General features: G+C 36.1%; 1 protein-coding gene across 2 annotated transcripts in view; it reads right to left on the bottom strand.

The window, feature by feature from the left end:
- Window positions 1-12,858, bottom strand: part of col7a1 (collagen, type VII, alpha 1) — a 62,338-nt gene extending 49,480 nt beyond the window's left edge. The window contains exons 1-7 of one of the 2 annotated variants that reach the window (XR_013799622.1): window positions 12,568-12,858; window positions 4,520-4,601; window positions 2,651-2,831; window positions 1,677-1,833; window positions 1,096-1,189; window positions 688-846; window positions 358-515 (exon numbers count right to left, since the gene is read on the bottom strand). Coding sequence is in view for 1 of the 2 variants with exons in the window: in XM_079629487.1 (XP_079485613.1) it covers window positions 358-515; window positions 688-846; window positions 1,096-1,189; window positions 1,677-1,833; window positions 2,651-2,831; window positions 4,520-4,592 (822 nt within the window). In the remaining variant the exon portion in view is untranslated. The remainder of the gene's footprint in view (window positions 1-357; window positions 516-687; window positions 847-1,095; window positions 1,190-1,676; window positions 1,834-2,650; window positions 2,832-4,519; window positions 4,602-12,567) is intronic. The other variant, XM_079629487.1, reaches the window with a different exon arrangement.
- Between the last annotated feature and the right edge of the window lie 938 nt (window positions 12,859-13,796).

Genomic DNA, 13,796 nt, shown 5'->3' with positions numbered 1-13,796 from the left:
GAAAAAGGCTGAAGTTTACTGGAGACCATTATGCTATACTTTGTGTAAACCAGTGTTGTTAACTAAAACAAAAATTAATATTATTAATATAATTTATAAAATAAAATATGTATATTAGATGAAAAAAGTTGTAAAAAATGTTGCATTGGCAACTAAAAGTACTAAAATTACTAAAACTGAAATTCGAATACATTAAAGCTAGATCGAAATATTTGACAAAAATAAAAACACTTAAAAAGACAAAAGCACATAACAAAATTATTAAAACTTAAAAACTAGAAACATAATAAGCATAAAGTTAGTGTCATAGTTTGCACAAAAAAAGCAACAGTCATTTAGGATGAACCTTCTTCTCACCTGTCGGAGCTCTGCTGTGATTGGCTGACCCAAGCCAGATAAGGGCCTGTACTGAACCACATAGCCACTAACAGGCCCTCCTGCAGATGTCCATCGAAATCTCAGTGAATTGGTGGTCTCACCTGAAATCTGCAAGTCTGATGGACCCCTGTAGGCCTCTGATGGGGAAACAATAAAACAAATCAATGACTTTCAATTAGTAGGATCAATTAAAGCATTTTACAAGTGTCAATGTTCTAAATAAAAAAATCAACAAAACTCCACGGTCCAAATATAATCATGTTCTTGGATTTAATTGCATTGTGTGTCTACTTCACATCAGGCTTTTACCATCACTTAAGTAAGACCCTCCACTTGTTGTACACACGCGTCGAGACACTAGGGGAAGCAAAGAGCTCAAAGCTTTGAAGTTCCCAATCTGAGAGGTGAAGTCACTTTGAGGTGGAGAGGCAATGAGATTCAGCTCAGTTGGATCTGCACTCTTTATACCTGAGAAATGCGGAGAGAGAGAGAGAGAGAGAGAGAGAGAGAGAGAGAGAGAGAGAGAGAGAGAGAGAGAGAGAGAGAGAGAGAGAGAGAGAGAGAAACAACCCTAATATCAATACAAAACAAATGTATGTTTATTTTGCACACACTGAATCCACAGCCCCCAGATGCACTTAAGTTTACAAAAAAAAAAAAACATTTCCTTAAAATATACAGTGGTGGCTAAATACTATATATTCGCACAGTTCTTACCCACTGCAAATATTTTGACTCCTAGGCTACGTAGTTTTTGAGAAGGTTCCTGCACACTGTCCTGAGATTTACCATCAGTAATAAGAATAGTGATCTGTAAAAATGAAAGACAATTTGAGTCAATAAAATAAAACTATTATGCATAATTATAAGTTATAAATTTGTGGTCAACCAATATGTTTTTCTCATGATACCATTAGTATACCATAATGGGATTTATTTTACATAGAATCTTAAAAATTAACATTCAATACTGTTCAAAGGTTTGGGGTCAGTAAGATTTTATTGTTTTTGAAATTAGCCTTTTTATGCTCACCAAGGCTGCATTTATTTAAAAATACAGTAAAAACAGTAATATTGTGAAATACAGAAATATCTGTAACATTATAAAAAAGTATTTCTTCTTTTTTTAAACAATTTAGTGACCCCAAATTGTGGAACGTGCACATAGTGTACAAATGGTAAATGAGACACCGTGTTTCATCATTCAAAGCCAAACAAAGTAATTTACACATTTATGGTCCATGTCAAAATACTACAGATGTGGCAAGTCAAACAATGTATCATAATAGCCAGCTCACCTTGGGTACATCTCTGATAGAGGCAGGGTTAAAGAAGTTGTCTGCGATGTATTTGAGACCAGCCCCAGTGCGCGTATTCCCACCTTTATAGTTAATATTCTCAACGGCATTTATGAGCTCAGTTCCATTCAGGTATGCTGTAAATGTAAACTCCACCCTGATTGTCATAAAACACACAAGTATAATCAACAAAACTCCCAACAATCTTACAAACACATACATAAACCTTTAATGCATCTAACAAATATAAAATATGCAGCCATCACAACACTGTTTACAATAACATGCTCAATTAACTCAATTAACTTGGTGCACTTAACTGCAAAGTGCTAACTACTGTTTGAATGAAAGAGAGAATCCAGATCCATTGTATCATATTATATTACATGATTTATATATTTTTTCCTGCAAAGTAGTTGCATCTGCAAAAAAATTATGAGTAGGGTGCACAAGATTCACCAAAATGAAATTAAGGAATCATCACAATATTTACTTCAAACACCTATTTACAACATACAAACATCAAGATTCTACATACTACTCTAGCAAGATGGTTCAGATTCATTTAGATTCAGAATTTATTCAACTTGGACAAGTTTGGCAAATTAAATAATATGAACTTACCTTGTTCAATTTGTTAGAATCATAAAAATGAATACACTTGTATTACCATAACACACAGTATGTACTATTTGCATACAATAAGAGGTAAGGATGTAAATAAAATGTAACACCCCCAAGCAGCCATTTTCTATGTAGGAAATTTAGTACTTCTCCTATCTACTTGAATGGTGAAAGACCACCTTCTAAACCTTTTGTTAAGATTACACTTCTAGAAAGCATTTCAAATAAATCTATAAAATAAATCAAATGAATAAGTACAAATTAAATACAATAAAAATGCTTTACAAAAACCTTTATAATGTCTCTGGTAAACATGACTTAAGTACACAAGGAAACACAGTTTCACAGACCTGGCAGTATCGCTGTACTGTACGACTCCAAAACGTATGCCATTGGGTCCTACTGCTTTGGCAAATGGTTGGACAATCCCTGCCATGAAACTCTTGACCAACACAAAATTGGCCCTGCCAATACTGGATGACCCATCCACCAGGAACACAATGTCTGCTGCAACAACATCATTGCACTGGCCTGCCAAGAGAGAAAAACACATTAATATACACAACTGTATTTCTCTTTTCACAGTAAAAGAGATAGACAAATATTTATAATAGAAGTCTAGATATGTGGGCTTTCATTAAAACAAATACATGTTTTCATCATTGCAGCCAAAATTAGACTGTTGTGACCAAAAAATGCTAAAGCACAGTCTAACAGAAATAAATATGCGTTCAGAAGAAAATATACAGTGCTAATACTGTTCTACATTTGCTTCTTTGCCAACACTTTAACTCTTAATTATTTTGTATATATAGGCCTATATATAACATACATACCTATAGGCTAATGTATATTTTCTATTATATCTAAGATGAACAGTCATTGGGGTTAGACAAAACATTTCACTGTGTACCATTGTGTATGTGACAAATACAACTGCGAACTTGAGCTTCAGTATTTCCATAAACATTCACATCTGTGGCCTATTCAATTCATGTATTCAGTGAAGGATTAGAGAAGGATCAGGGTGAGACAGGAAATGACCATCAGCACCCAGTCTGCAAAGCCATTTCAAGAAAACAAAGCATCTGGGCCCATTTATTCAGTAACTGGTGCAGTGTCTCTCCTTTACACAGTTCAGTATACTTCCAGTCCTACTCAGTTATCAGTCATATGGCTGTGTGTGACTCAACGGCTGCTTGAATGAATGCCCCTTAAGGTACAAAACTAATTAACCTGCTGTGTTTGATTTGAGTCACTACACTCTGCACATGAATAGGGCATGATAAGAAATGTACTATGTGTGTGCAGCATTTAAAATTAGATGCACAATACTGAGACCATATTGGTTATTGACAGATTTTAGTGATGTTTTTTTATTTATCTATATTGATTAATATTATATATCAGGCAATATTTTTGGGTCTTTCTTCGTGCAGGTAACTTTGTATGTCGATCTATGTATATTAATGCATAAAAGATAATAAATAAGATGTATTATTTGAAAACACCTAACTAATAATTAGTGCTGGGTGGTATTGATTAATTGCAATTAATCGCATCCAAAATAAAAGTTTGTGTTTACATAAAATATGTGTACTGTCAGTGTATAATTATTTTGTATACATAAATACACACATATGCATGTATATATTTAAGAAATATTTGCATGTATATACTGTATATATATTTATACATAATTTATATTATATTATATATAAATATTTTATATATACATTTTTTTAAAATATATACATGCATGTGTGTGTATATGTACAAAATAATTATACACAGTACACACATATATATTATGTAAACACAAACTTTTATTTTAGATGCGATTAATCGTTGCCCAGCTACTAATATTATACAATTTATTATACTACTAATAATATATTGTTACTTTGAATGCTACTTTGTTTTTTATTCAAACATACTTTTACTGTATATCAGTATTTTGTATCTATTTACTAATATAATAATAAAATAATATTTATGATTTAACTTTAGATTAACTTTAGCTTTATGATTTTGTGACTTTCTTACATGCCTCAAATTTGTTTTCAAATGTCTTAATTTTCATTGCAAAAGGGAAAATTCTGCAAACTGATATCACTGCATGCTACATGAGAACTGTACATGATACAGATAAATGAATTGTGGTCCGCTATACACATTCATTTGAATGACACTTCCTGAAAGAGAACATAAATCTTTACCTTGAGCTGTAGAGCGCGATGGGAGAGACAGCAACACAGCAAGCAACACAGTCCATTGCAGCAAACACCCCATTTTCAAATCCTACACATAATGACACACACAAAAAGAGAAAAATGTGGGGGGGAAAGGTCATCTATACCCACAACTGATTATTCAGTAAGCAATCTGCCCTGTTTTCAGCTTCAGCAGCAGTAACATAATGTTCCTCCTTCAGGTGAAATGAATGCCCAGACACCATGAACATCTGGCAGAGGCTCAAAGACAAGAAACTGAGAGAAGCAAGGTGGGGCTTGCACCATCACCACCACACAAATAAAGAGCAGACACTCAGAGGAAGATGAGCTTGTGCACGTTTTTAAAGCAGCCTTATAATGGGCAATGAAGAATAATTTCTTCAAAAGAGAACATTTGTTTATTAGAACATTCCTAATGCTATTAGGGTTACAGACTGCTATTGCTCAAAATAATAAGCTATTGTATGATTCAGATCCATGACAGATTTATGTGGGATCATTCTCAACGGATGTGGTCAAAACATGAATGTTTGTTGCGTGTGCTTAGTGTCGCTACTTGTGGCTTCAAAGATGCCATTTTTTAAAAATGCATTTCAGCAGACGGGTCTGTTTTTGATTTATAAAGAGGAAATCGTGGTTCACATTTGGAGTCACGCTGGTTTGCACTCAACAGTGACTGCTCAGGAAAATGGCCTGCCTGAAAACAGAGTAAAAAACTTGAGAACAAACAAGAGATGCACATAACACACACACATGGACATTATTAAACCTTCAAAGATCTAAGTCAGAACAACAGTTTATTTTTACGGTGTCTCTTTCTGTCTGGGGGAAACAGGAATTCTGTTAACTTTATTTTCTTCATCGTCATGATGACTTTCAGTAGGCTATTAGACTTATTTTTAAATCTAAAAAAAACACTACATGTATATTTTAAACCACTTTCAAAATACCCAGATCTGCATCTCAAAAACCTTAATGCATCACAAAACGCATGCCTATCCGGAACACACGCAAATACACAGACGAACAGACTAAACACTCATCTAAACAATCAAACCGCCCACATACACACATGCAAGACATTTTGCGTCCTTTATTTTCAGCTGAGTGAACTTGTCCAGTAACATGATCTTTTTTTATTGTGCCATTAACTAAATTCTATGATGTGGTCCCTTTAAAGAGGCTTTTACAACAGTTGTTTAATTCCTTATGGCAATAAAAACATAAACAGCAGCATATACAGTATATGGTAAACTACACACATATACAGAATGGGTACACATTACTGATTGTTGTAAATAATATTAATAAACATATGCACATGAATCAAAATTAAAATCCCTTTTTTCGATTTATGATTTTATGTGAATTACAGTTGTAGTTGTTCTCTCCGTTACATTCAACTCTTTCCCTTTCGGTCAATCTGTCTCTGTTTCTCTCGGTGTTGTTTGCATTAATTAAAAGGATACCATCATCATTATGTGGTTTATGAAATGATAATTATAGCATTTATAAGTATCCTGATTCCTGACTGAACCATATTTGAGTTTAAACTGCCCTATTGTCTCCTGCAGTCTCTCCCTTCCTTCATCTACACACATTGATCATTGCAACCTGGGGTCAAGAGAGCATTGCTATGGAGCAATGCCATCATTCAATTGAATGCAATACTTGCAGAATATGATGTAGCAGCGTTTGATTTTTTTTAGTATGTGAACCCAGTTAAAATAGACCTCATTCCTGACATTTTCAAACAATAAAAAAGGCTATTTAATGTTTGGCTTAACATAAAAGACTGAGGAATTACAGACATTCCTGAGCTCTATAAAGTGAATGCTGGGAGAAAAAAACAACAGCATCCCCTACATGCATGCCACTCTACAATAGCTGCTACACTACAAATACCAAATATACATAAATAAAAATTTCATTTTGACTGTCGTCTCATCCTGTCTCACAACGAATATGTTTCTTACTCTATACAACAGTTTATAATAGTAGTCATTTCTTCCCCATCCTTTTCCAGAGATTGCAGTCAATGATAATTTACGTTAAGCCTTCTAAAGCCTCGTTATTGAAAACGGTAAACCTGAGGTATAGTAAGTATAGTAACAGACATATACTCATATGGGTAGCTTCCTCAAAAAGGTTTACTCACCCTCATGTCATTTTAAACATGATGTAGGACTATTCATTTCTTTCTTCTGTAGAACATTACTGCACAGCACCACCTAGCATCCAACTGGCGGCATTACCAGTATAATCAGTTTGAACACAGAAACCACACCACCACCGTTGAAAAGTACGACATGGTAGCAAGTCTAGGACAGAATGATAATTTTTTGGTGAACTATACCCGTTTCACAATAACATACATGTGACCAACAACTAATGGTATAGAGCTGATTTTTCATATCTGAACAGCAGATGCTGCTTTGACACACATCACAAGGTTAATGGAAAGTTGAATCAATCAAAAATAAAGATTTTATTGTATTTTCAGAGAATTCTGAACAAAATGTCACAAAAAGTTTTTATACATGCTATCCATTTTGACATTGCCATGTTGTTGAATTTTGCACACGATTTGTTAATTTTTAATGAGTGATTTATTGTGTGTGATTCTAATTTCTCCCTCCAAAATTATGCGTCATCATGTTTATGAGGCAAAGTGTTCAGGTTTCAAACAGACTTTTAGAACAATGAAAAACTCATGGCCAGGAGATGATGTCCTAAAAGGGACCGGAATTCATTTAGAAACATTCCTTGCCTGACAATGTCACTAGAGTTTATCCTCAAAATATTAAAGTATGAGAGGTCACTTTTTCAGAATACAAAAGAAAAATGGGTGTCACTGTCAAAACTTTTTTGCTGGTCACACTGCCAACTATTTCATTACAGTCTGTCTCCCACACAGTACCGAAAACTAAAACAGAGAGGGCAAAGTACTTGGAAAAGGATAGATATCATAGGGAAATAAAAACAAACACATCTTCTAGTTGAGTGGATTCCAAAAGAAATAGAGAAAGAAAAGAAGCAAGCATCAACCAAAATACAGACAAAATTTGGAGAGTGAGTAATTGAGTAAATGAGTCATTCTAATTCAGCACAAAAAGATTCCCAAATGAGCCAAAATAAGTTTAAAAAAAAACCGATCATGTATGGGAAGGTGCATGCATTGTCATTTATTAATTATTTTCATTAATTTATGCATCTTTTTTCAGCTGCCAATAAATGTATAAACTTCATTCAACTCATTTCACCATATTTAAATGTATCCAATTTCCCCCTATCATCAGTGCAGAAAAGTTTGAAAAAAATTCACGGATTCTGTGTGTGCAAAGAGTTAAAAAACATGGACAACATCCCAGGAGAAACACAGGACAAACTGACCCTCTATAAATATGAGTATATCTAGACATACACAAGGCATTTTGTTTCACATGCTTCACTATGTATGTGTTACAGTCTAATCAGGGGAGAAGCTATGGAGACTGACGCACAGATGTTATTGGTTATATGTGCCCCAAATGTTGTTGTTCACACACATGCGACAAAAAGTGCTGACAAAAAAGTTTTCTACTGTTTACTGAAGTAGTGTATTGACATCAAAATAACTGAGAAAGTGAATGGCAAACACAGGGACTAAAACCCTGGAACACTTTAAGGTGCCGATTTATAATTGATCATTTAAGTCTTGACTCAGTCTTTAAGAAAATCTTGAGCGTATGACTACTACTGAGCATTTCAGCTGTTCTCCGCATGCATTCTCTTTTATACAGGAAAAAAGCCCACACTAACATTCACAGACTGTCACTATAGTCACTGAACATGAGCAGCCCAGTGTTGCCAATTTTGTGACATTGTTCTCGAGATCAGTGACTTTTCAGACCCATTTAGTGACTTTTTTCAAAAAAGCGACTAGCGATTGCTGATTAACATAGTCAGTCACTATGTCATGCTCGTTCCATTGTCTGACAGAAAATATGTAAATGGGAACAGCTTTATAAGACATTCAGCTATATTAAAATTACAGTATCTGAGCACAGATTAGGAGAGAAAACAGATGTAAACTGCCGACAGTTGGCGCCTTACGTCATCTAGTGAAATTTAGTGACTTTTTGAGTAGGCTTTTGCAACTTTCCATTGAAAAGTTGGCAACACTGGAGCAGCCCCTCGGCCATGCAAGCATGCTCAGCAGGTGTCCACGGTAACCTAGACACCCCAGCCCTGCCTACTGAGTGTGAGATATCCAAAGTGACGAATCACACAAGTTCAACCGAGGTCATGCCCCGCCCCTCTCCCTGAACAGGCTATTTGGAAATGTTGTGATGCTGATGTGGAGATCTCTCTTTTTCAATTTCATCAGATCATCAGCTCATCTAATTTCCCCACAGCAGTTCTCGATATAAACGGCAACATGTGCACATGTGGTCTACTCATAAACCATATTTGTGCTGTGATTTCTTCCATCTTGTTTCTGATCTGTGCTCTCTAAAGCCATTTTTAGTTCCTTATGTCCTGTATGATTTAACTAACATAAAAATGTGAATTAACCTAAATGATAATGTTGTAACACAGGAGCCAAGAACACCTCAAGCAGTATCATACAAATAAAATATCTAACTATGCAGTGATGATGTGTTTTAACACATCTAATGAGAACCATATGAATAAATCTGAAGCACATCTGTTCTGTCAAAATAATAAGAATCGAGCTATTCCGTGTGACAACAAGCTTGTATCATGTCAGTAATCAGTCATGTATATTAGACCTGCATCATTGTGCATGATAGTCCTTACAATTTTTCACCTTGCTTTAAGCTGTGTTCGCTCTAAATTGTAAAACAAGGTTGACATTCCACAGCTCAGAATTACTTCCATAAATCATTATTGCTTCAAACTCAGGAGTCACCACTCTATCATGACGCTTCACTCTTCCCAAGCCTAAAGCGCTTTATCACTGACCCTATGAACTCTCTCTGTCACTGACCTCGGGGTGTTACAGCACATAACGGATCTCAAAGTGTTGAATTGCTGACCCTACAGAGTTCTATCACTGATTTGACTGCAGAATCACTGACCCATAGTTTTCAACCTTTTTGACTCCAAGGCCCACCATTGTCCTCAACAATAATCATAGGCCCAATTACTTTTTCAGTTTTATTTACTAAATAAAGATTAAGGAAATATATATATATATATATATATATTTATTTATTTATTGTACTCACAATTTGTGCCTTATCAAAGATTTTAGAGCTTGGCATAAATATAAAAGTGTATTGTCATTATAAAAATGTTAATGAAGACTTAAGATAGATTTTATTATTTACAAGCTTACATATGGGGTTATTATTGTTGCAATATTCCAAATAAATAGATTAATATTCACAAATAAATGTAAAGAGATTCACAAAAATGTATCGAATGCACAAATGAATAGATTAATATTCACAAATAAATGTAAAGAGATTCACAAAAATGTATCGAATGCACAAATGAATAGATTAAGATCCACAAATAAATGTAAAGAGTTTCACAAAAAATTATAAAATTCACAAATAAATAAAATGAGATTTGCAAATAAATAAAACATCTACAAATGTTTTCTTATTTTACAAACACAACTCTGCCTGGCATTTATTTGTGAATCGGTTCCTGTGCATTTGTAAATCGCTGCACACATTTGTGAATCGGTTCCTGTGCATTTGTGAATCCCCTCACGCATTTGTGGATTTTGAAACACTTCTAGCGCAGACGTGCAGAGAAATCCACAAATAGGTGGACTCCACCCACCGCCTACTCAAGCCAATCAGATAACGGCCACATCGAGCTGGCCAATCGTAGCACGTTATCGCTTCAACCAATCACGTTAGGCTTTACGCTCGGGGCGGGAAGTGGGAACTGACTGATTCTTGCATCAATGAAGGAGCACTGGAGCGCAGTAGTAGCGCTGAACTGTGTGTGGTAAAAACACTCTGTTTTCAAAAGATTGTTGGAGTTTAAGGCCTCTTTATATTTCCATCAGGATACACTCAGGGAATTATGATAATCAGAGATCCCGAGCATCATGAACAGTCTCTACACCGGCAAGAGGCGCGACACAGCGCGTCAAAATAGCCACTGTCTGTTCACTGCTGCCGCTGCAGTTTAAATCATGTAAAACTAGCATGTTTGAAATGTTAACACATATTCCCTATGTGACGTCTGCTTAGCTTTATATGCATAATCGTGCTCTTAACGGCTCTGATCGTAGCCTGCTTATTGACTAGTGCTGGTTAAATCATATTTCGTGATAGTGTACTGGACGCGGGGCAGTCATTGATAGTAAACGGATGTCCGCACTTCTGATGTAGCGGCTACTTCACGCAATTAGGACAAATGTTTTTGTATTTATACATTTGGGCTTATATTTGGTATTCTACATTACATTTATTTATATCCTATTGCTATTTGTCACTGCGATTGTGCTTTAAAAGGCAAAATCGTATAATGTCATGCATCGTGTCTAACCTGTGCGAGGCAATCTACACTGGGCAAAGCGAATGTGCAAAAACATTTGTCCTAATTGCGTGAAGTAGCCGCTACATCAGAAGTGCGGACATCCGTTTACTATCAATGACTGCCCCGCGTCCAGTACACTATCACGAAATATGATTTAACCAGCACTAGTCAATAAGCAGGCTACGATCAGAGCCGTTAAGAGCACGATTATGCATATAAAGCTAAGCAGACGTCACATAGGGAATATGTGTTAACATTTCAAACATGCTAGTTTTACATGATTTAAACTGCAGCGGCAGCAGTGAACAGACAGTGGCTATTTTGACGCGCTGTGACGCGCCTCTTGCCGGTGTAGAGACTGTTCATGATGCTCGGGATCTCTGATTATCATAATTCCCTGAGTGTATCCTGATGGAAATATAAAGAGGCCTTAAACTCCAACAATCTTTTGAAAACAGTGTTTTTACCACACACAGATCAGCGCTACTACTGCGCTCCAGTGCTTCATTGATGCAAGAATCAGTCAGTTCCCACTTCCCGCCCCGAGCGTAAAGCCTAACGTGATTGGTTGAAGCGATAACGTGCTACGATTGGCCAGCTCGATGTGGCCGTTATCTGATTGGCTTGAGTAGGCGGTGGGTGGAGTCCACCTATTTGTGGTTTTCTCTGCACGTCTGCGCTAGAAGTGTTTCAAAATCCACAAATGCGTGAGGGGATTCACAAATGCACAGGAACCGATTCACAAATGTGTGCAGCGATTTACAAATGCACAGGAACCGATTCACAAATAAATGCCAGGCAGAGTTGTGTTTGTAAAATAAGAAAACATTTGTAGATGTTTTATTTATTTGCAAATCTCATTTTATTTATTTGTGAATTTTATAATTTTTTGTGAAACTCTTTACATTTATTTGTGGATCTTAATCTATTCATTTGTGCATTCGATACATTTTTGTGAATCTCTTTACATTTATTTGTGAATATTAATCTATTTATTTGGAATATTGCAACAATAATAACCCCATACTTACAAGCTTAACAAGCTTATTTTAATGATTGTTTTGTCTTATTTTAAATAATTTTAAGTCATTTTGACGCCCTTTTTAGTTAACAAAAAGAACACCAGAGAAAATCTCTTTTCAAGATCTCTTTTATGGTCTTGGGCAATGGTGGAGAATGGAGGTTTGAAAGTTGAGAATTGCTGCCCTATAGCGTCTATCACTGACCTAACCTTATAGTGTGCTGTATAAATGACAACGCGAAATAACGTTTCCTGAAGCATCCAATGGAGGTCAAAAGGTTGAGAATTACTGCCCTAGAGCAGAGCGTCTTACCTTATAACTGACAGCGCGAAATAACTTGTCCAGAAGCATCCAGTCTCTGACAGCGGTCTATAACTGATCCTAAATCAGCTCCCTAATACATCGTTATATTACCGACTACTACTAGAGCGTTCCATCACTGACCCCAGAGCGCTCTATCCCTTCTCATGGAGCGCTCCATTAATTCAAAGGAAACATACTTACCGCTCAAAACTGGTCACCGAGGCGAAGCGGTCAACGACGTTGTATTAGTCACACATGATCTGACAAATTCCCTTCAATGAGCCTGTATTTGAACGGAGAATGACTCGAAAAGAGTTTAGTTTTATCAACCTGCTCCTGTGTGATAAGTGAGCATCCAAACTCCCAGCGGACTTTCCCTCCTCAAAACGGTGCAGCCTGCAAAAATCCTCTCATTGACTACGAGCAGAGAAATAAAGTAATATTTCCTTGGTTGTGCGTTTTGCTCTGCTGCGGTGAAAGCACTGTAGTCCAGACTTGTTCAGATGCCTGAAGCTAACTAAATCCATCCCTAGACATTCACTCTTTTCACAGGATCGTCTTTCAGAACTCTGCGCGAGCTGCCCGCCTCCTCACATTACAGCCAATCAAATCATGAGCCAGCTGTGCTCGTGCGTTCTACTCTCGTGCCTGTACCTGCACAGGTAAATTGTTCATAATTAAATGTTTTTTTTTCAGGGCCCGAAACATCACAGCGTCTGATATAAATAGAATTAACGATAGAAAATTGCTATTTATTTTTGTCTGTATTTTTACCATTAAAAATCGTTCCAGTTATTTCCCAATCTTTAAAGCAAAGATTTACATTAAAATAGCAGGTCCTGGGTAAAAAGTTTACAGGATCACGTTGAGGCAATAGCAATGAGATTGTCAAATTTAGGCGAAAAACAATGTGTTACATTTAGGCAAAACTCAATCTCAAACTCAAGTCATGTAACCATGTTGCTTATATATTGTTTAAAGGCCTATAGTCCTATAGTAAATATACTCTCTCTATCTCTCTTTCTTTTTTCCTGATCCTCTCTCTCTCACACACACACACACACACACACACACACACGCGTGCGTGTGGCACACCCATGCATCTGTCCACACTCATCTGGAATCCAAGCCTATAGGGCATCTGTCCTTTTTAAGGCATAATCTTGAGTTGCACTAGTTTTCCCTCTCTTTATGAACATTACTGTAAAACAATTTGAGGTGTTCATACTTTTTGGGTTTATTTTGGGAATTTTTGCGCCACACAAAAGCAAAGAAGTATATTGTCATCACAGATTTTCTCTAAGGGCAGGTTTAGACTTGCACTGGAAACAAATGTGTGGACAATGGGTGACAATGTGGTATTCAAAACAATTATGTTGGCTACTTTAAATTAGGCAGTTGATGATACACCGTTTTGGGGCTTAAAAAGG

The sequence above is a fragment of the Phoxinus phoxinus genome, assembly GCF_949152265.1.
Source record: "Phoxinus phoxinus genome assembly, chromosome: 11".
Classification (NCBI taxonomy): Eukaryota; Metazoa; Chordata; class Actinopteri; order Cypriniformes; family Leuciscidae; genus Phoxinus; species Phoxinus phoxinus.
The sequence above is the reverse complement of the archived record's forward strand: the minus strand, read 5'-3'. Positions and strand labels throughout refer to the sequence as shown.